A 22,884-nucleotide genomic window follows, 5' to 3' on the forward strand; every position below is an offset into this window, starting at 1 on the left:
TTTTGGAACTTCTCCCACAATTTTAATATGATGGAAGAATTGTTGATAGATTTACATGCCAGTCCTTGATCAAAGCTTCAAAATCTACTTGAGAACCTATTTCTGGTGAAGCTTCCAAATGATCGCTCTAAGAGAACATTTAGGTCTTTACTGAGCAATAGAAGTCTCAAGTTTGCTACTTGCCTGTTTTTTTTTCCTGTTTGGTGTTTGTTTTTTCAGAACTGTTTCTCTATTTTTAGTGGAGTTTGTCAAGAACTTTATTTTTGTGTGCACAACAATTTCCAACATGATTTTACTGAAATCTGTGATGAAAAATTTGTGGATGTGTTTAGAGAAGTTCTGCATGTGGAAAAAAATGCCATTTTCATGTGCAAGAAACAATACAAAAACCTTCAAACTTTCATTTTAAGTTAATTGCTTGTTTATCAAACATGAAAATAAAAAGCCGATACAGAAAAATCCCAAGTACTCTCCCCTATGGCAAGCCATGCTTCAGCCATTGGACTGGCTGGTTAGTCTGTTTTTTCCCATTTTACGTGAATCTGGGAGGGGTCTCAATGTGCAGCCCACAAATTCCCCTTGTTACTGGGGTCCATATTTCTGTAAATTCCAAAAATGGGGTTTGGTTAACTCTTCTGCCTTGTCTTCTGTATGGTTAATAGTACGTACTATCTTGCCCCCTTATTTCTGTCCTTTGCAGTGATGCCTAGAAAATACTGGAGCAGTGCGCTATCAGTAGCTACTGCCTGTCCCACAGCCGGGTGACTCCTTGTTCCCCTCGTCAGTATCCCTGTTCCCTTCTGCCTTATTTTGTACATTCTCTGAGGCGTGTGCTCTTTGTGTTTGTGTAGTGCGAGTGCAGCTGGCTCCTCCTCTGCAGCTGTATTTCACATAGGGTTTGGTTCCATAGGCGCGTTCCTCACCAGCAAAGGCAGACTGAGATGTGTCTTCTCTTAAGCTGCAGATCCCATCTCTCAGCTATGCTGAAAACTCTTTGAGATGGCTGCACGGAGCAAAATTACATGAGAGACGTGATTTGTAGGAGGAAAGAGGCCTGAGACAGATGATTGCCCCAGCTTAAGGTTCTTCCGTGGACCCATGCAGATCTGTACTGAGGGTCCAGGTGGCAGGAGATGGTATTTGAGCCCCTCCCAAGCTTTTGCTTTGTCTAATCTCTCATTTTTTACAAGCATATTGACATGTTTATAATATGCTTTTTAAGAAGTGATGGCTGAATTACAAACCATCAAGACAGAGAATTCACACATTGCTGTGTTAGCAAACGGCATTCCAGTTTCTTTCTTCTGGAAAAGCTATTGTGTGGTAGGAAATGTTGAAGCAGGATGAGGACTTAGGAAGATGTGCAATTCAGAAGAATCTGCCAGGTATTCAGCCTTTAATCCTGCAGACCATCAGTCTGCTCTTAGCAGACAAAGCAATTAATCTGTAGAAGAGATGCAGATATTTAGGTCAAGCTCTTTCCTCCCAATTTATGTACTCAGAGCAGTTTGAGGGGTACGGGAACAAAATATCTAGAGCTGAGGATAATTCATCCTTGTCTCAGACACATCGCAGACTTGTTCAAAGGGGCAGTATTTTAGTGAGTAGTATTTTGTATTTTTAGTGAGTAGTATTTGGTTTTGCCAAAACAAACAGAACAGTAGTCTAATGCCGATGCCGAGAGAAGCCAGCAGTAGTTCATGTTGAAAATAAAGGATCTCCTGGGCAGAATGACACTATTTATACTGCACCTGCATGATGGGTCCAAATCGGGCCTGGCTACTGGTACGGGGTGCATCTCTCTAGCCTGAACAGAGCCAGGTCTCTCACATCTGTCCACGCTATGACTGAGTCATGATCTGATCCAGAAAAGCTCAAGGTATCTCTGAGCTTCAAGGAGGCTGAAGACACCTGCTTTGGTGTCAGGTTATTTGTTCTTACGGGGACAGCCATGGCCTCAGCCCTCTGCGGCTCAGGTGAATCATAGAAAGTCAGATTCCCCTAAAATTCTGCTGTGCCAAACTTGTAGGTCACTGAGCTCAAGAGCTGAATTTACAATCCTGCATATCCTTCTGTGCTCCCTCTGACTCAGAGGCATGGTTTCAACACAAGGGACAGTAAATAGGCAGAGTGTACTTCTAGATGAAGATGAGTGTTTGGGGTCAAGAGCTCTGAGAAGCTCTTGACATAGGACCTTGGTCTCCCGTCTCCTGGTATGTATTTCTACAGCATTGCACATGGTAAAAACAGAAGTGGACCGCACTTCACAGGAGGGGCTTATTCCCGTGGAGCTGTGATGAGGATGCCTTGAGAAAGGGCCCCCTCCTGAGGCTTGGGCACAGCTTGGAAATGTAGATGGGAGGTAGGTGAAGAGCTGCTTAGTGATGGGAATACACAAAGCAGAACTGCAAGTACCTCGTGCAAATGCTCAGGCCTACAAGGCTATTGCGTGGGAAGTTTTCTCATTGCAATTTTAGATGTGCATTATTTTGGATCTATCTCCATCTATTTCCATGTTGCTAGGAACTGAGGTGCAACACGCGCTTGCTAACAGGACAGCTTGCTCCTTTTGGGGTCAGGTGTCCTTGGACCAGCTTTTGTTTTCTATCAGAGTCAGAAGTGGTCAAGTAAAAGGCCCCAGGAAGTATGTTTGGGCTCTGGAGTGGCTGTGAAATAAAGGCTTTAGAAGAAAGAGCACATCATATTTCAAAACTGACAGAAGGAAAGGACATGTGCATGAGGGCGCTGTGGAGTTGCTTTGCTTTGATGTTTCCTGTTTAAGCACCGACGAGGGGGAGGACCTGCAGGAACGTGCATGGAGAGCTGTGCTCTTCTGAGCTCGCCAGGGAGCTGCCCGGTCTGTGCGGTGCCGTGGGGAAGGTCACTGTGCTGGTGTGTGTGTGCAGGTGGAGATACAGAAACGTAGTCGTTTTTCTTGTGATGCTTCTGTCTCTGCTCGGAGTCAGGTGGTTGAGAGGGATGCTTGCTCACTTTCTAGCTGGGGATGCAATACGACAGAAAGGGCAGGACTGGTGGGATTCCCTGGAAACGAAGCAGCTTGCAGAGAGGGGCTCCCAGCGGGGTCTGTTCGCTCAGTGGTCTAAAAGAGAGTGACTCTGAGACAGAAGGACTTGCCTGCAGGATTGCATCTTTGATTGTCCTGGAATATTTTAAAGACTGAGCTCTCAGCCTAGCTGTCCAAGAGAGATGGTCAGGGAAGTGGTGTGATGCTACCAGTGGGAAGGAGAGGACTTACCTTCAGGTGTGGAAGGAAAATTACTTTTAGAGTAGTGGAATTTGGAAAGACAACCCTTGCTATTGCTAGGTCGCCTGACTTCAGTACTTGAGTTGCTTTGTTCCCTGGTGTTAAGGGGTCATGAACAGATGTGCCCAACAGGAACTGGTCAAGTTTAGCAAAGACAAATGCAAAGTCCAGTTCCTGGGGCAGAACAACCCCATGCACTGGCACAGGCGAGGGACTGACAGGCTAGGTGGCATTTCTGCAGAAAAGAAGCTGGGTTCCTGGCTGACAACAAGCTGAACACGTGTCAGCCCTGGGACACAGCCCAGAGAGCTTGTGCAATCTCTGTCCTTGGAGACTTTGAAAATTCAGCTGGACAAAGGCCTGAGCCACTTGGTTGAACTTCGAAATTTGTTCCACTTTAAGTGTAGTTGGACTAAGTGAGGTCTCTTCCAACCCAAATTCTTCTGTGACTCTGTGACCACAACTAACCTCCAAATTTTGCTTGTTATTTTTCCCCTGACCCTTGTCAGCAAATCGCTCACCCATGTGGTTCCCTCACTGCTCCCTCTGTGTCTCTATTTCCCTTGCTTCAGGCTGATGCTCTTCCAGTGTCTGTGCTGCCGGCCGGCTGTTTGCTGCAGCAGGGAGGGGACAGCGCAGGGAGCAGCAGAATGGGCCAAGAGCTTCCCGTGCTGTTCATGGTCTAATTCCCTGCAAAGGTCCTTCCCTGCCGCAGGGGACAGGTGCTGGCAGTCCAGCACAGGACCAAGGTTTGAAGGGGATTGTTCTGAAATCAAGGAAGAGAAAGAGAAATATTATGGGGCAGTGGGAGGGAAGAGGTGACACCTTCTCTGTTGGCTTCTCTCCCCTTATTGTCACCTGCTGTTACATCCTCTGGAACAGGTGGGCACGGGTGGCACGTACCGTGCGAAGCAGTACAGCTTACTGCAGTTTCATCCTGCACCTCATCTTTGCATTCTTCTCCTGTGAAAAGATATCCAGACTTAAAAACTGTAGAAAGAAATGCCCACTTCCAATATTGCTAAAGGCATCTTTCTCTGAAATTAATTCACAAGGATAAAGCCAGCAACTTCTGGTTTTACCTGGACCTCTCTAATTTCCTATGGGTGTAAATACCTGTGATAGCCCTTGGTGCAGGGAATTTCACCCAGTACTTTGTCTAAGTGCTTAGGGTTGGCTTGGATGCCACCAGGCTGGACCTGTGTGCCTCCAAGTTCCTCCTAGGCTGAGGAGATTGATATGTCGTGGGGCTGTAAGTAAGCCCTCCGCTGGCCTTAAAATCACTAAGCCACGAAGAAGCTCTGTGTTAGCGCAGCCAGCACGTACATGAGGTGGACCAGCTTCCCAGGAAAGCACAGGATCTCCCTCAGCCAGGCAGCTGCCACACTAATCCTTGTGCTAAATCAGGCAGGTAGGTTTGAGACCCAGCCTGGCACCGCCTTCTGCCCAAGACTGCCATCCACAGTGGGCTGCCAGACCCCTTCTGCCTGATTTAACCCCAGGAGTGAGAAAACAGCTGAAAATCCCACAGGGAGAGAGATGTCCCATATGGCATTAAGTTAGATGTCTGTGTCTCCCAAGTGCAGGGTCAAGACACCATCTGAATTTAGCCCTCTGATGTCTCTTTAGGAAGTGTGGCCATTTGCCGTGGGCCACCAGGGTTGTGCTGCGCCTTTGGGCGTGGCTGGTTGAGGACCTGGTCTTCACAGTTTGTCTTTCTGCAGGGACGTGTGGTAGTTCAGATAACAGAGCTACAGACTTTGCAAAGGTTTCTTGACCCTCATATTATATTGAATTATGTGAGAAGCAGAAGGAAAAATACGATCCTTTTTCTTGGCAACAGATCCTTTCACTGCTATAGCATGTTTTCAGAATTTAGGGCAAAGTCCTCCAAAATGTCCTCTAGCAGGAAAAGTTTGCCTGGTTTTCTACTCTACAGAAACACGTACATTACTGTGCAGAGAGAACCAGCCTGCTGTGCTGGACAAACACATCCCTCTCATTCCCTATTTCTGATCTGAGACTGAATTGTGTTCAAAGTCAGGTTGGAAGGGGCTTTGAGCAACCTGATCTAGTGAAAGATGTCCCTGCCCATGGCAGGGGGTTGGACTAGATGATTTTTGAAGGTTCCTTCCAACCCCAACCTTTCTATGATTACAGATTCGCCCATTATGACAGATAGGAGCAGCCTCACGCTCACAAGCCCTGGTCCTCATGGGGGACTTCAACCACCCTGACATATGTTGGAGGGTGTCCTGGTTTTGGCAGGGATAGAGTTGATTTCCTTCCTAGTAGCTGGTGCAGTGCTGTGTTTTGGATTTAGGGTGAGAACAAAGTTGATAACACACCGATGTTTTAGTTGTTGCTAGGTAGTGCTTACACTAGCCAAGGACTTTTCAGCTTCCCATGCTCTACCAACTGAGAAGGCTGGAGGTGCACAAGAAGCTGGGAGGGGGCACAGCCAGGACAGCTGACCAAAACTGGCCAAAGGGACATTCCATACCATGTGACGTCATGCTCAGTATATAAAGCTGGGGGAAGAAGAAGGAAGGGGGGGACGTTTGGAGTGATGGCTTTTGTCTTCCCAAGTCACCGTTATGCGTGATGGAGCCCTGCTTTCCTGGAGATGGCTGAACACCTGCCTGCCGATGGGAAGGAGTGAATGAATTCCTTGTTTTGCTTTGCTTGCGTGCGTGGCTTTTGCTTTACCTATTAAACTGTCTTTATCTCAACCCACGAGTTTTCTCACTTTTACCCTTCCGATTCTCTCCCCATCCCACTGGCGGGGAGTGAGCGAGCGGCTGTGTGGTGCTTAGTTGCCGGCTGAGGTTAAACCACGACAGAGGGACAACACGGCAGGGCATAAGCAATCTGGGAGGTTCCTGGAATGCATCGATGATAACTTCCTTCTCCAAGTGGTAGAGGAGCCAATGAGGAGAGGTGCTATGCTGGACCTTGTTCTCACCAACAAGGAGGGGCTGGTGGGGAGTGTGAAGCTCAAGGGCAGCCTGGGCTGCAGTGACCATGAAATGGTGGAGTTCAAGATGCTGAGGGCACCGAGGAGGGCGCACAGCAAGCTCACTACCCTGGACTTCAGGAGAGCAGACTTTGGCCTCCTCAGGAATCTGCTTGGTAGAGTGCCATGGGACAAAGCCCTGGAGGGAAGAGGGGCCCAAGAAAGCTGGGTAATATTCAAGGATCACCTCCTCCAAGCTCAGGAGCCATGCATCCCAACAAAGAGGAAGTCAGGCAAAAATGCCAGGAGGCCTGCATGGCTGAACAAGGAGCTCCTGGACAAACTCAAACACAAAAAGGAAGCCTACAGAGGGTGGAAGCAAGGACAGGTAGCCTGGGAGGAATATAGAGAAATTGTCCGAGCAGCCAGGGATCAGGTTAGGAAAGCTAAAGCCCTGACAGAAGTCAATCTAGCCAGGGACGTCAAGGGCAACAAGAAAAGATTCTATAGGTACGTCGGGGATAAAAGGAAGATGAGGGAAAATGTGGGCCCTCTCTGGAAGGAAATGGGAGACCTGGTTACCCGGGGTACGGAGAAGGTGGAGGTACTCAATGACTTTTTTGCCTCAGTCTTCACCGGCAAGTGCTCGAGCCACGTTACCCGAGCCACAGAAGGCAAATGCAGGGACTGGGAGAATGAAGAGCCACCCGCTGTTGCAAAACCGCAACCATGGACTTCCGGAGGGTGGACTCTGGCCTGTTCAGGACACTGGCTGAGAGAGTCCCTTGGGAGACAGTCCTGAAGGGCAAAAGGGTCCAGGAAGGCTGGATGATCTTCAAGAAGGAAGCCTTAAAGGCACAGGAGCAGGCTGTCCCCATACGCCGTAAGAAGAACGGGTGGGGAAGATGACCGGCCTGGCTGAACAGGAAGCTCTTGCTGGGACTCAGGAAAAAAAGGAGAGTTTACCACTTGTGGAAGAAGGGGCAGGCGACTCAAGAAGAGTACAGGGATCTCATTAGGTCGTGCAGAGAGGAAATGAGAAAGGCAGAAGCCCAGCTAGAACGCAATCTGGCCACTGTCGTTAAAGACAACAAAAAATGTTTTTACAAATATATTAATGACAAGAAGAGAGCCAAGGAGAATCTCCATCCTTTATTGGATGCGGGGTGGAACATTGTCACCGAGGATGAGGAAAAGGCTGAGGTACTCAATGCCTTCTTTGCCTCAGTCTTTAATAGTCAGACCAGTTATCCTCAGGGTACTCGGCCCCCCGAGCTGGAAGACAGGGACGGCGAGCAGGATGAACCCCTGGTAATCCAAGAGGAAGCAGTCAATGACCTGCTACGCCAGCTGGATGCTCACAAGTCTATGGGGCCGGATGGGATCCACCCGAGAGTGCTGAGGGAGCTGGCGGAGGAGCTCGCCAAGCCGCTCTCCATCATTTATCAGCAGTCCTGGTTAACGGGGGAGGTCCCGGATGACTGGAGGCTTGCCAATGTGACACCCATCTACAAGAAGGGCCGGAAGGAGGATCTGGGGAACTACAGGCCTGTCAGCCTGACCTCGGTGCCAGGGAAGATTATGGAGCGGTTCATCTTGAGGGCGCTCACAAGGCATGTGCGGGACAACCAGGGGATCAGGCCCAGCCAGCACGGGTTCATGAGAGGCAGGTCCTGCTTGACCAACCTGATCTCCTTCTATCACCAGGTGACCCGCCTAGTGGATGAGGGAAAGGCTGTGGATGTGCTCTACCTGGACTTCAGTAAGGCCTTTGACACTGTCTCCCACAGCATTCTCCTAGAGAAGCTGGCGGCTCATGGCTTAGACAGGTGGACTCTGCGCTGGGTCAAAAACTGGCTGGACGGCCGGGCCCAGAGAGTTGTGGTGAATGGAGTTAAATCCAGTTGGCAGGCGGTCATGAGCGGTGTTCCCCAGGGCTCAGTTTTGGGGCCGGCCTTGTTCAAGATCTTTATCAATGATCTGGATGAGGGGATTGAGTGCACCCTCAGGAAGTTTGCAGACGACCCCAAGTTGGGTGGGAGTGTTGATCTGCTTGAGGGTAGGAAGGCTCTGCAGAGGGACCTGGACAGGCTGGATCGATGGGCCCAGGCCAACTGTATGAGGTTCAACAAGGTCAAGTGCTGGGTCCTGCACTTGGGCCACAACAACCCCATGCAGCGCTACAGGCTTGGGGAAGAGTGGCTGGAAAGCTGCCTGGCGGAAAAGGACCTGGGGGTGTTGGTTGACAGCTGGCTGAGCACGAGCCAGCAGTGTGCCCAGGCGGCCAAGAAGGCCAAAGGCATCCTGGCCTGTATCAGAAATAGTGTGGCCAGCAGGAGTAGGGAAGTGATCATCCCCCTGTACTTGGCAGTGGTGAGGCCGCACCTCGAATACTGTGTTCAGTTTTGGGCCCCTCACTACAAGAAGGATGTTGAGGTGCTGGAGCGTGTCCAGAGAAGGGCAACGAGGCTGGTGAGGGGTCTGGAGAACAAGTCTTATGAGAATCGGCTGAGGGAACTGGGACTGTTTAGCCTGGAGAAAAGGAGGCTGAGGGGAGACCTCATCGCTCTCTGCAACTACCTGAAAGGAGGTTGTAGCGAGGTGGGTGTTGGTCTCTTCTCCCAAGTAACAAGCGGTAGGACGAGAGGAAATGGCCTCAAGTTGTGCCAGGGGAGGTTTAGATTGGACGTGAGGAAAAATTTCTTTACTGAAAGAGTGGTTAAACATTGGACCAAGCTGCCCAGGGAAGTGGTTGAGTCACTATCCCTGGAAGTATTTAAAAGATGTGTAGATGAGGCGCTTAGGGACATGGTTTAGTGGGCATGGTGGTGTTGGGTTGACGGTTGGACTCGATGATTTTAGAGGTCTTTTCCAACCTTAATGATTCTATGTTTCTATGACTAGGAATCTCCTTCCCTTGACAGAACCATTCTGAATATGAAACTTTTCCATGTGCTGAACCTTCTAGTCCATATAAATACAAATACAGATGTGCTTCATATGTACAAGTAAGATTAAAGTGTGCCTCTTGCAACTGGCTTTTGACTGAGAGAGTTGATTTCCATCACATCCATGTGGATACTGGATATAAGGTAACTAACTCACATTTCAGTCTTTAAGAGGTGTAAGGCAGTGTAGGAAGTCAGGAAGTTGCTTTAACGTACTAAGAGATGGAAAAGCAGAGAGATTATAAGAACAGGCTATAGGGAAGAGCTTGGTGAATAGAAACTACAACTTAATATCAATAGAGCATGACAGCAGAGAGTGGAGACTAGAAGTGATCAGTTAAATGGCGTGATCCCAGTGGGAACAATTAAAGTAAACGTCTATCAGAGATATTAAACATAGGCTAGAAAAACAGCAATCAGTATGAGTGATAGCAAGCTGCTGGTGTGCATACAGGATGAAGAGAACTTCTGAAAACGATACAGAAAGTCAGCTGTGTAGGTAAGTCTCTCCTGAGCAGAGCTCAGATGTGCTCCATATAAAGTGAACGGCAATGAGCACGCCTGGGGAACCGTGTGCCAGAAATTAATGTCATGCAGCTGTCACTGCATACAGCGAATGTTCTGAATTGTACAAAGTAGTCCCCTGACAGTATGGGGAATACTGGGTGGATGGGGAGCTATCCCAAACACTTACTGTAGGAGAGATTGGGAGTGATAACGTTTTCCATACAAGATTTTCATATTTACCAGAATCTGGATGAGTTTTAGTCTCGGAATTCCAGTTCAGATATGTTATACCTGTAAATATCACAGAAACAGTTTCCATTTGCAAAGGGAAAATGGTAAAGATTTGTCTAGAAATACTAAAGATGATTAACAGTTACTGTCTCCAGTGTGCTTTGTTTTGTGTATTCTTCTTGCTGCTACAATCAAGGATTTCTTGTCATTATCACTTTCTGCGTGTCACTATGGTTTTCTATAATTTATTGGGGAGAAAAGAGGGAAAGACATTTCATTCATCATTGCAAATCTCTTTTATGTGTGTTAATGCGCTTTATATGAAGTGATTACACTGACAACAGCAGCATTTGGACCCTAATTTATTATGCAAATAACTTGCCCTGCATTAACTAATATGTGTCCTCCTGGGAAAGAATCAGAATTGCATAGCTTTGTCCAAACTGCTCTGAAAGGCCATACCTGACATCTCAAGTGGCCACAAATGATTAATTTTCCTTCTCCCGCCTGCCTCCTCACCAGGTATTTGCTACAGAGATGCTTGTTGAATGCAGACAGCTTGTTCCTGTGCCTGACGGTGCTCTCGTCCACAAGCTAGATACAGATTTCTAGGCTGAGCCACCTCACTTAACTTTAAAAGACATCGATGTTGATGCCTGCATCTCAAGTCAATAGCAAAACTCTCTGAATAGTTATCAGAGACAAATAGGGGCTTTATAGTGTTATTTATCTGACTGACTTAATTTTTTACAAAATATTCAATACATCTCCTGTCAGATGATTACAAAATTAAGTGATCGCTAATTTCTTAGCCAAGATTTTGAAGCCTCATCTTCACTGACATTCATTTTACCTTTGAGAATGCCAGCTGTTCTTCTTTTGAAATCGACTTCCCCTTGCTCCTGTGATGCTTTTCCTTCCTGAGTTTCCTAGATTTCTAATCACTTTGTGCATGTCCTCAAGTGAGCTTCCTTCCCTCCCAATAGCCTCTATAAGTCTCTGCCCTTGTTCCTCTCTTCTCCTTATCTTGATATAGTCTCATCCACAAATACAAAATTAATTATCATCGGTATGCAGACAAGCTGCAAGTCAAACTCTCCATTCCAGACTTGTTTCCTTATGACAGATTAAAATCATGGTTCTTTCCCTTGGCTGTCTGGCAGACACAACTCACTGTGGCTAAAACAAAGTTTGTTAGCTTTTCTCCAGCTGTAGGTTTTTATGGCTTGCTTGCTGCAACACTTATTTTCCTTTGGCCTCAGCAATGTAATCTTACCACATTTATATCTGGTTAGATACCTATATCCAGTGTGCTACTGCAGAGGTTATCTTCCCAGCTTCTCACTTTCACTGTCTTGCTGCTCTCTTCATGTTCCTCTGCTGACCCTCTCTTTGTCACATCCTGTTTTTCCATTGTTTTCAAGGTCTTTGGGATGTATCGTGAACCAATGTTAATTGAAAGATAAAGGAGGTCGTAAGAAATCCTGGAAGTGAAAAAAACCCAGTGTATGTGATGCAATGGCCAGCAATACCAGCTTTCTGCATCGAAGACTTCCAGGGGTGCTCCTGTTCTTGCCCAGTGTGTGTGTCTGTGTCTGTGCATGCAGGACCCTAGATGAGAGTGACAGGCTCCTCCAGGATCATCTGATCCCTGCTTTACTTCAGACCATTTCTTATGTCCTCGTCCTTTTTTGGGCACTGAAGGGAACCGTTCAATACTGCTCTCCTTGAGCTGCTTCCTTCACACCTTCTCAGGAGCTGCTCTTACACTGAGAAAATGTCTGTATCTCACTTGTTTTCCCAGTAAAAGGGAGAGAGAGCTCTACTCTTAGCTTTTAGTGCTCTGATGCACCCACTCGTGCAGAAGCAGCTCTGATGCTTTATAGCTGGCAGGGACCCCCGGATGTTAAGGGCTACTGTGCAGGGGCAGCATGCGGCAGTTCAGGGTGCTGTGCTGCTTGGCCTGGTGCTCATGTGTGCACTACCTGCACTTGGTGCAAGAGGTAAATAAGGCTCCAAAAGATTTTATTGATGGCTTTGAAGTTCTGGTGGGGATGAACCCCACTGTTCCCAAGGGAAGAGCCACCCCTGCATCAGCGTTACTCCTTTCTGGGCTGAAATTAGGAGGAAAGAAAAGCCTAGTTTTGAACTGTGAAATAAGCAACTTGCCCTGTGGTCACCCTGATTCGCCAGATTACCCAACCTGCATGTGAGTAGTATGAATGTATGGGCATAACTAGGCTAGATGATGTCTGAGCTATAGTGAAATAGCAATATAATTTCTTTACGGGACATCTAAGCCCCAGTTCTCTTACTCCAGCAAGTTGCGCAGATTATAGTCATTCGTCTCAATGTGTTTGGTCACTGAAACCCTGGATTGGTTGTTTGTTTTTATTTTAATGGGAAGTTTTTGCACGCGGATTGGTTGCTGTGGTTAAGAGATAGCTGAGCTAATGTAACCAGGGCTAAGAGTCATAAATAAAATCATGGGCTGCAAGAAAAATTAAGACCTTTCACAAAATATAATTTGTTTTTTATTTGTTCAAAGGAAGAAGGGATTTAAGGTTGCAGTATCCCTGTTGTACTTCTGCACTTGCAGCAAGCCACTACTGGGGTGTAAATACTGTAAAATTATTAGAAACTTTGCAATGATTTGAAGCTGTTTTAAAGGTAGCCTTGTTTAAATCAGTCTAACCTGTGACTTTGTCATAATATGAAATGTCTGGTATTGTGTGAGTTGACGCTCAAAACTAGACATTTTTCCTGTCAACCATAGCTGTGGCTTTGAAGAGCTGAGGATAACACAAGGAGGAAGCTAGAGACAATCTAGTGGGATTTCTTGTCCTGTCTGTTTCTTCTTCCCTTCGCTTCCAGTAAATAAGGTGTTCTCAGCATTTTACTTTAGGACTTTATCTAAAGCCTCCTGGGAATTGATGGAGAGTTGCCCCTCTAACTTTTGTGAGCTCTGGATCAGGCTCTGAGGAAGGTAGCTTAGCCAGCAGAGCTGGACACGCCAGGTCTGACGTAGCATGAGAGAGGAGTGGAGATGCTCATAGATCTGAGGGCATCAGGACCTCACTGTAGGCAGCCCCTCCCCATAGGCAGCTTTATGAAGGTACATCTGGGCACTGGCTGGCTCAGGGACACAGAGACAGCTCTCTGACGTGAAACTTGTCTCTCCCCCTTAAGCAGGCTATACCTATGCTTTACCATTACAAAACAGCAACCCCAATGACAGCAGTAGTTTTTCCTTTGATTTTATAAAAGCAAAGGCAAGAAATTTCCAATTCACAAGCAAATAAGTTGGAGAGATGCGTCATTGCAATATTAGTAATTAAATTTCTCCTTCCAATGCAGAAATGCTCTGTATTATCACTCTAACACGATGGCAAGCTTACCTTTGTTGTAAAACTAATGCTCTTTATCTAAAAAATAAAAAGAAAATCAATCTTCTATCAAAACAATCAACGATATTGATGTATTTATTCTTAGCTATGTCTGCCTTACATTCCTACTGAAATTTAAATTAAAAGGAAAACTACTGAACCAAAGCATAAGACAGTAGAATAAATTAGTGTGAAATATATATTTTTGTAAATGATTTTGTGCTTCTTCATGTGATGTCTTGTTCAGAATCTAGATCAAAAATGAAACAGTGATTCCAAGGCCTAGACAGAGTTTAGAAATTATTAACATTAAAAATAGCTCATAGTCTGTTGCTGAGCCATCCTGTCTCCTCAGCTAGTTCATCTTTGATGCCTTCTGCAGAGCAGAAGATGGAGAAGCACATTTCTCATCACATTCAACTGCTCAAGCACACATCAGTCCTTAATGTCAGACGTCTCATACCCTTGGATGAGTTCAAAGTATAAACTTTCAACCAAAGAACTGCTAAAGCATTCATCTCAGGGAGGCAGAGTCCTTTACAGTATGCTGCAGCTCTCTTCAGCAATCATTCAAGTCGCAATCTGACAATATCTGAAGTTCTATTAGAACAATTACAGTGAATCCTGCACTCGGGCTGTTGGAAGGCAAATCCTGCCTTCAGTTTTCCATTTTCAAAGCTCCCCAGCTTTTCACACTGCCTTATTCTTCTAGTTAAAGATGGCAAGGATGAGAAACAAAGAGGTTGTTCATTCTTTTTTTCCCCCTTGCCTCTTGCTTAGTTTCCAAAAGTGATTTGCACAGTATTTAGTCTTGATACATTCTTTTGTTCCCTCTAAATATAGCAACACAAATCTGCTGGTTTTCTTTCCCTTTTTCTTCCTTTCCAAATCAATCTTTCATGCACATCATCCCTTTCTGAGGCCTTGTTTGTGGTGCTGTCCATCTTTTCACCTTCATTAATGTACATGTTTCCTCTCTCTGGCCTCATGGCCTCTAAACTCTCACCCACATCAGATTTCCTAATATACCAATACTGAAATAATCCCTTGACTTACAAGTAATGCCGTGCCCGAGTCCCTTGAAAATCCTAATACTTTCTATTTCCCATTCAAATACTCTCCTCAGATTATTTGCTCCTCATTGCAGGACATTATGCAATCTTTTGCATATCTGCATTTTTTTACTTCTAACCATCTCCTTTTATGGCTCTTTTTTAATCAAGCGCTGGCTTTTAAAAGGATATTGGCCACCCTGGGGAGGGCTCTGTGTGAAGGAATTATGTGAGATGTGAACTCTCGAGCCTCAAAGAACAGGCCATCTCATCATCAGGTCTGCACTCCTCTGGGGGGTGGATTACTCACAGGCCTGGACACTGGCTAAATGCTGCTCACTTTTTGGGTGAGTCCTCGAACCCTCTCTCTGTCTTAGGTATCCACAGAGGAGCAAGCATGACTAAAGACCTGACTTCCACAGAGCTTAAAGGAATTAGTCTTAGAATTTAATGATTAAGTCTTAAGTCTACGTGAATTTTCTGAGAGCAATTTTTGGTTCCTGAAAAATATATTCTTTTTAGGCATCTCAGGCTGGGAAATTTTGACGTAAAGCCCTTTAGTAAATAGCCTGTCTGGCAACTAGCCTGATGCTGTTTTTAATTTACCATAAGAACCAGTTTCTAGCAGTTTCTAGCTTGACCCTTTCCTTGAAGGTTTATGCCCTTCAAGAGAGCATGGTTTCTTTGAGGAATAGCTTCCTCTCTCATTTTTTTTATTGCTACTCTAATGTTAATTTCTGCTGCGTGTACTCACTTCATATCTCACTTTCCGCACCCTGCATCCCATATTCTGAAGAAGAATCAGAGGATGTTTTATTTAGAGCTCATCACTGCCTCTCACCAGGCCACCAGAATGAGAGGATAGATTTCGTCTGGCCCGACTGTTTGGTTCCCCATCTTCCTTCAGATTGCTTCCTCTCAAATTACCTTGAAGTTAAATTACTGCAAAGACAGTGGAAACTAGCATACATATTCAGAGCAGAAGAAATATTTTTGAGTCCTCCAACCAGTCTAATATATTTTTTAACTAATGAGAAATGAATTAGACTCTCCTCCAGTATCAGCGCTCCCTACTCTGGCCTTTGTGAACTGGGATTTGCAGAGAAAGCCTCAAACGGAGCATTAAAAGGCATCTGGTTCTGGTAGGTGGTTTGGTTTAAGACCACCTACGGCACTGGCAAGAGAGGGCTGTCAGCTGCAGCTTTTAACACCGCATGCGGGCCTAAAGGCAGTGCCTATTACAAGCCTCCACAGTGGAGGCCAGAGGAAGCCTGGTCACTGTGTGAGGTTTCTATCTGGCTAAGTGCAGCCAGCACTTCTGACGGTACCTAAGATCGGAGGGGGATGCAGGAATCCTGCCCCTGGGCTTGACTTGGTTTCACAGTTATGCAGACCAGAGGAAAACTGTTACAGTACTTTCCCCTCTGCTTCCTCACAGAGTAACATGGTCTCCTTCTCATCTAGATTAATTTAAGCCTCAGTGTCCTGGTTTTGGCTGGGATAGAGTTAATTTCCTTCCTAGTAGCTGGTACAGTGCTGTGGTTTGGATTTAGGATGAAGACAATGTTGATAACACACCGATGTTTTAGTTGTTGCTAGGTAATGCTTACACTAGTCAAGGACTTTTCAGCTTCCCATGCTCTACTGACTGAGAAGGCTGGAGGTGCACAAGAAGCTGGGAGGGGGCACAGCCAAACTGGCCAAAGGGACATTCCATACCATGTGACGTCATGCTCAGTACATAAACTGGGGAAAGCTGGCCAGGGGGGCTGCTGCTCAGGGACTGGCTGGGCATCGGTCGGCGGGTGGTGAGCAATTGCATTGTGCATCACTTGCTTTGTATATTCTTTTATTATTATTATTATTATTTTATTTTATTTCAATTTATTTATTATTGTATATAATTTATTATTATTTTATTCTATTTCAATTATTAAACTGTCTTTATCTCAACCCACGAGTTTTCTCACTTTTACCTTTCCAATTCTCTCCCCCATCCCACCGGGGGGGGGAGGGTGAGCGAGCGGCTGCGTGGTGCTCAGTTGCCGGCTGGGGTTAAACCACCACACTCAGAAAAAGAAACAAAGTTTCTAAGGGAATCAGAGCATCACATTGTCTGTATTCAATTAAAGTTAAATGAAAAGAGACTGAAATGCATACTAAGATATCTCTAGCCCATATCACCGTATTCTGCGTTGCAAATGTGTTCAGTGAAAGCAGTGATTTACCACGCCATTCATTAAAGCTGAGCCTTTCCTCGCATGAATGGTTCTTGTGTCAGTGTATAGGAGGCACATTTTTGAACGTGGGCTTGAGTTTTGTTTCTTGTTTTTACCAGAAAAGATCTCTAACCCTTCTTTCTGAGGCAGCGCTATTAAGAATACACTAAAAAAAGCATGTTTATTTATCGTGCACTTTTCTTGGGTCTCAGGCTGTATGTAGCAAGGATGTAAATTAGAAGGTGATCCACAGTGAAACACATTTGCACCGATTTCTTTTAATGAAGCAATGCTGGTTATGAAGATTTAGCTTATCTGTATGCTTTGAGTTAGAGGAATTACTGTGATTAATCTGTCTCTTTCTGTTGATATCTCACAGATTAAATAAACACAATTCTGCAATCTATGGCACTGTTCCTGTTCTCTCTCATTTCTCTTACAAAACCTGAAAGCTTGCAGACCACAGTTACATTTATCACACCAGAATCCCTAGTAGGAGCATTGTTAGGATGACCAGAGCTCTTGCCTCACCTCTGCGCTTCCCAAACAATCCTCTCACTTGAGTCAAGCCACTTGGCCAGGCTGACATGCAGGTAGTCTCCTGGGGGAACAAGCAGGAGAAAAATACAGGGGCGAAAATCACTTCTCGCCCATCTACCCTGTCCAATATGTGCTTGGCTTTATAAGGCATAAAGGCCTTATAATAAGGCATTATTCCTGTGAGACGGATCCCCTTCTGAATCCACCATCTGGGCAGGATACCCTCGGGGTTGTGTGTATCTCTGCCTGTGTCAGCAGCTCTCTAGAATGCTTCTGACGGGCAGGGTGAGAGCTTGAAACCATGTCACGGAGAAATGTCAAGTGGATCTTGACTATGAAAGATACCATGTTCAGTCTTTCCCACTCTGAAACTCCTAGGACAGAAGAGGCCAAAGCACAGGCTAAAAGAAATCCAAGGTCCTCCCACTGTATGGTCTCTTTTCCAATTTGGTGGTATCCAACACCATGACATATGCTTGAAGATCTGCTTGCTTGGTGATGCCTCTGTGTTTGCAGTAATAGGGGCCTGGAGGAGCATTTGTGCTTGAAAATGAGGTGAGCAGCAAGACAAGCTGGTAGTGTTACACTCCTCAGGGGGTTTGCTGTCAAGAACAGTGACAAAGACGGTGGCTTGGGATGTCAGGCACATTACTCAGTATTTACAGCTATTTCTGGGTCAGGGGCTGAGACAAGAATTGGATGAAATTACCCTTCCCTCTTAACACAATACTATAAAAAAAGAAAAATTAAAACCAATTTCAGGAATTGTGGGGTGAAAATTGGAGAGAAGTAAATTGTTCAAGTTGCTGCCAACAGACACAATTATGGACACTCTCTGTGGCAGTCAAATTCTCTTTGGAATTATCATTACAGTGCTGTAGTGCCTTGGAGCCCTTTCCATGGAGCAAGACCTCACTGGTCTCAACAATTTTTTTGGTGAGTGTTCACCATTTCATTAGAGAAAGACATGCTCCCATCCCTGTATGTTTTTTGATTCTCTATTGCAATGAAAGGAGGAGACTCTCCTACGATACTCCACATGCGGAGTCCAGCTGGGAGTGTTGCGGCAGCTTCCTTTAGTTTGCTGGGTGCTGCCCACGTGAGTGTGCATTGGACTGAGCAACAGCACAGCAGGAGAAAAGGGCAAAGACAGCCCCAAGGTCTCTGAAGCAGCCAAAGGCTGTGGTTTCTCTGTACAGAGTGTCTGCAATATCAACTTAAGGTATTGCTGCTCTTGTAACTAATGGGCTGATAAAACTGTCTGTGGGACTAGGCTACAACCTGGCTTCTGGAGCTGACCTACCTTTAAAAAGCAAAAATATCCTGTAATCTCACTTTTAAAAAACCAACCCATTGCACTGCATTGAAGCTCTGCCTAAGATTGTTTGACTTATTATTGCATTGGTCTGATGCATAAGGAGTGATAAACTAAAGCCCCAGGGTTTTAATTCCTGCCCCAGCCAGGTGATCCGAGTCAGTATTTATGTCTCATTTTGAAAGTAGCTGATTTGAAGCTCCCTGACACATGCACCTCTGGACCTCTCCAAGTTGAGCAGGCACCAGAAAAGACTTACCCGTTTCTCCCAAAGAAATTATTTCTAAAAAGGTGTGTTACCAGACTCAGTAAAGCAAGGACAGGAGGGGTGTTATCACTGCTGTGAGATTCCCCTCTGATAAAAGTCTTTGTTTTCAACTTCTCAAAGGAAAAAAAAAGCATGTAAAAGCCCCACAAGAAATGAACTGAACGAGTTCATTTCACATGTATAACAGCTTCCTCACAAAACATTTATTATTAGTAGTTGCCACTAGAGAATCTCCCAGGTGAATGATTCTCTTCATTACAATCATGAAGCTGGGATGGGGAGAGGTAAAATGGATGTTTCTAAACCCCATCCCCCTGGTCTGCTGAACTACAGCTGAAGAGATCACTTGTTTTCAAAGTAGCTGAGCAAATTAACAAAATAACTATCGCTCAGGTGCAGACAACACAGGATTTGCTATTGAATATGGAACAATGGGTGAATCATTCTTCGATCCATCACAGTCTCCTCGTTTGTTTTCATTGCAAGCTGAGCTCTCCTTTCCAAGGCAGGCTGTCAGGATCCTCAGTGTCACAGGGGCTCTTTTGTTGCTGCCAGGAGCACTCTTTTTGATGGACAGTAGAAAGTTGTCTGGTTTTTCAGTCCAGGTGCTCACTGCACAGTTCAGACATGAGCAACTAGTAACTCAGGCATTGCTACTGCTTGATTTTTGGGCAAGGTGTTCTATCATTTTATGGCACTGAGTTTAGACACAGTTGCTTTAATTTTCTCTTGAGGAAACATAATGAAATTTCTATGAAAGAAATACGCTTTTCCGCATAATTGCATCATTCCTTGTTTTTTTTTTCCCCTGAAATTTCTCCAAGGACTGACATTTTTATTTCTTAGAGAAGTCATTGAAAATTCCCATCCCAGCCTAAGTAATCCCTCAGAATCAAATGTAAATGACTGCTCAGCAGTACCAATGGCAACTGAAAACCAGGTGGTTTTAAAAATGAACAGAATGAGAATTAACCGAAACTAAGTACATTTTGACTTGGGTGTACCCCCTCTCTGTCCTCTCCCCAGCATCCTACTGGATACTGTGCTTCTTTAGTATGAAGACTTCAGAATGTGTTGTTAAAATTGAGGTAAGAAACTCTCTCCAGTGGCACTGTGGGAAAAAAGTTTCATATTCTCAAAGTAAAAAACCCCTTTTCCCTAGTGAAACATTGCCTTTTGCTTAAAGAAAACTGCACAGGATCACACTGAGTGGAGAGGATTTATTCCAGCCTTTTTCATATAAAAATAAAATATCAAACAGAGCGCTGAAGGCAAGCAGTGAAGGTTAGCAGCATGGAGGTTTATAGCACAGGTCAGTTGGAGAGTCACGAGCTTCTTTCAGAGAAAGTGTAAAATGTGCCATTAAATGGGAAATAATATTTCACTCTGCAAGGTCAGTGCCTCCCTGTAGGAGTTCAGCAAAGATCAGTATCTCCAAAGCATTTTTGTTTTATTAGCGTGTTTAATTTTGGCACTGAGAATAAGACAACTGAACAGAGGTGCCCAGCTGGCCATTAGAAGTGTTATACCAAGGACTTGTTCTCTAGGCTCATTGGAGATTTCTGAGCATGTGAGGAGCTCTCAGACATACTAATATCTTGAAAGAAATAAGACTAAACTTTCATTTTTGCCTGCTTCCTCTGAGAAAATCCTTTTTTTGGATGAGAGGAAATAAGATTAAATTATGTCATCCTTTCCCTAACTGCTGACTTCAAAATTGAAGTCAGCTCTCAAAAACCCCAATGGCAGAATGATCATATTTATAAAATAGCTTTCTAGTTTTTATTGTTCTTCAGTTTTTGAGATTCTAGAGTGTATTTGCGTCATGGTTTCTCTCCTAAAAACAGGAGTACTGGAAATATGTTTTTAAATTAAAGTTTACAGTACTGCCTTATTAATCATAGAATCATAGAATCATAGAATCATTGAGGTTGGAAAAGATCTCTAAGATCATCGAGTCCAACCAGCAACCCAACACCACCATGCCCACTAAACCATGTCCCTAAGTGCCTCATCTACTCGTCTTTTAAATACCTCCAGGGATGGGGACTCCACCACTTCCCTGGGCAGCCTGTTCCAATGTTTCACCACTCTTTCAGTAAAGAAATTTTTCCTCACATCCAATCTAAACCTCCCCTGCCGCAACTTGAGGCCATAATGATGTGGAGGGTTACAGATATCAAGAATAACACCAAATACTGCAAAAGCTCACACCCTGCTTTGAGTTCTCTTCTTTGTCTGTAACTTCCTGCTGCAGAAAACACATTCCCTGTTCTCGCTCCCGTACTGAAGGAAGAAATTGTCCACAGCTGTTGCTATCCATGCTCTGCCACAGTTGCCAGGCTTTCGGTTCTCATGCAGCTCTTCCAAATACTTCCTAAACTGATTCAGTCACAACTAGTCGGGTCAGCTCATGGACTATCAATTTGCAGTTTAGATTTAATATCAATCTATTAAGCCAATATACCTGGCTGTGTGCTGAGCGAATTAGGGAGCACCCACCTGAAATGCTCTGCTGGCTGCCTGGAGCAAGTGGTAACACTGGGATGGAAAGAAACCAGTTTGTCGGTAAGAAGAGCACATCATGATCAGAGAAGAGGCTTTTCTTACTGGGCCAAACGCGCTTTTCTTGCTTCTCCTCTCTCAACCAGTGTACTTTGCTGCATATAGCTAAGGACTGAGCATAGCATTAGTCAATCCTGCTGGAACATCTTTTGTATCCGTTTGCTTTTGTAAATGGCTCTCCAGAGGGGGTTCACGTGCTGCTCTTCCAAATGGTGCTTACTAAGCTCTATCAGTTATCATTCTCTACCTAGTGGTGACCTACAACAGGTTTTTCTTGAGGTGTTGTTAACTGTCATGGCATAAATTGAACAAATATGCAAATGCAACTTACACATTTAATACCACCATGGAGATGATGATTAAATTATAGTTATCACTTTGAAAACATACTGTCCAATGCAAATAGCTAACAAATTACCCAAGCACTTCTCAGAACTTTACCTAAATAACGTTATTACTTGGCAACTGTGAACATACTTGGTGTCAGACACATTAATAATGCTCTGATTTCATTCCAAAGAATTATGTCTCGGATAAACATTTGCTTCACCTGAGATATAGCAGCCCTGTCAAACACTGTTGGCCAACTGCTACTTCTAAGTGCTCGAATGTGCACATTTTTTAATTTCCCTCCTCCCATCCAGGCACACCCCGAGCAGCTAGCACCCTGCCATTACAGAAGCCACATGTTAGCACGGACGCACCAAACCGGCTGCAAATGGAGCAGAAAGCGGCTGGGAGACCGTTGTGCGGGCAGGTTGTGGCAACGCGGAGCACCGGGCGCAGCCTGGCACTGGAGGGTGTGCGTGTCGGTTAGGCCACGTTTCCCTTCTTCGCTTCTCACTACTGCTGGTCCAGACGAGCCGGCCGGGGTTCAGGCGAGGTAACTTCGGCCCAGCGGGAGGGACGAGCCTGGAGGTCACTACCCCCACACCAGGGCTTCGTGGTCCTGTCAGTCAAGCGGCGCAGGCGTCCGCTAAGCTGCTTGTGCCACGACAGGACATTTGCAGTGACCTTCACCCGCGAGGCCGTGGAAAGCCTTCCAGAGGCTGACTTAAATTTTGAAGCCGCGAGAGAAGTCGGGCAAACCCAGTGACGAGACTGAGAGCGGCAGACGCTGGCGAGACCAGAGGGGCTGAGAGCTGCCGCCGCACCCCGCCGCGGGAGGCGGGCTTTGCCTCACTCCAGGGGGGCCGCTGCGGGGCGCCGGAGGGAGGGAGCGGGCCCGCCCCGCCCCGCCCCGCCCCGCCCCCCGGCGTCGCTAGGGACGCCGTTTACGACAGTCTCCCGGCCTCGCCGTACGGCAGGGCTGCTGCACGGCTGCTGCGCGGTGGCTGGTTTCCGGCGGGGGCTGGCGATGGCGTCCGGGTTTGAGAGCGAGCGGAGCTTGGCGGCGCGCAAGGAGCAGCGGCAGCGGGAGCGGGAGGCGCTGCTGGCGCAGGTGGGGTGCCCGGCCCGGCCCGGCCTTTTCCCGGGGGCCGCTTAGCCCCCTCCCTCCCCCAGGCCGGCTGCTGGGGAGGCCTCGTCTCGCGCGGGGTCGGTGCGCTCCTGAGGGCGGCCCTGGCCGCGGCCTCCCGCCCGCAGGCCCGCCAGCGGCGGCTGGAGGAGGCGGACGCCCTGGGGAGAGAGCCC

At 46.1% G+C, this 22,884-nt stretch overlaps 1 protein-coding gene across 1 annotated transcript in view; it reads left to right on the plus strand.

Moving 5' to 3' along the window:
- The first annotated feature begins 22,578 nt into the window (after nt 1-22,578).
- The window catches only part of CWF19L2 (CWF19 like cell cycle control factor 2), a 91,791-nt gene continuing 91,485 nt past the window's right edge, over nt 22,579-22,884 (plus strand). The window contains exon 1 of the mRNA XM_076328196.1: nt 22,579-22,693. Within this exon, the coding sequence (XP_076184311.1) occupies nt 22,610-22,693 (84 nt within the window). The 5' untranslated portion in view covers nt 22,579-22,609. The remainder of the gene's footprint in view (nt 22,694-22,884) is intronic.

This window comes from Aptenodytes patagonicus, chromosome 1 (genome assembly GCF_965638725.1).
Source record: "Aptenodytes patagonicus chromosome 1, bAptPat1.pri.cur, whole genome shotgun sequence".
NCBI lineage: Eukaryota > Metazoa > Chordata > Aves > Sphenisciformes > Spheniscidae > Aptenodytes > Aptenodytes patagonicus.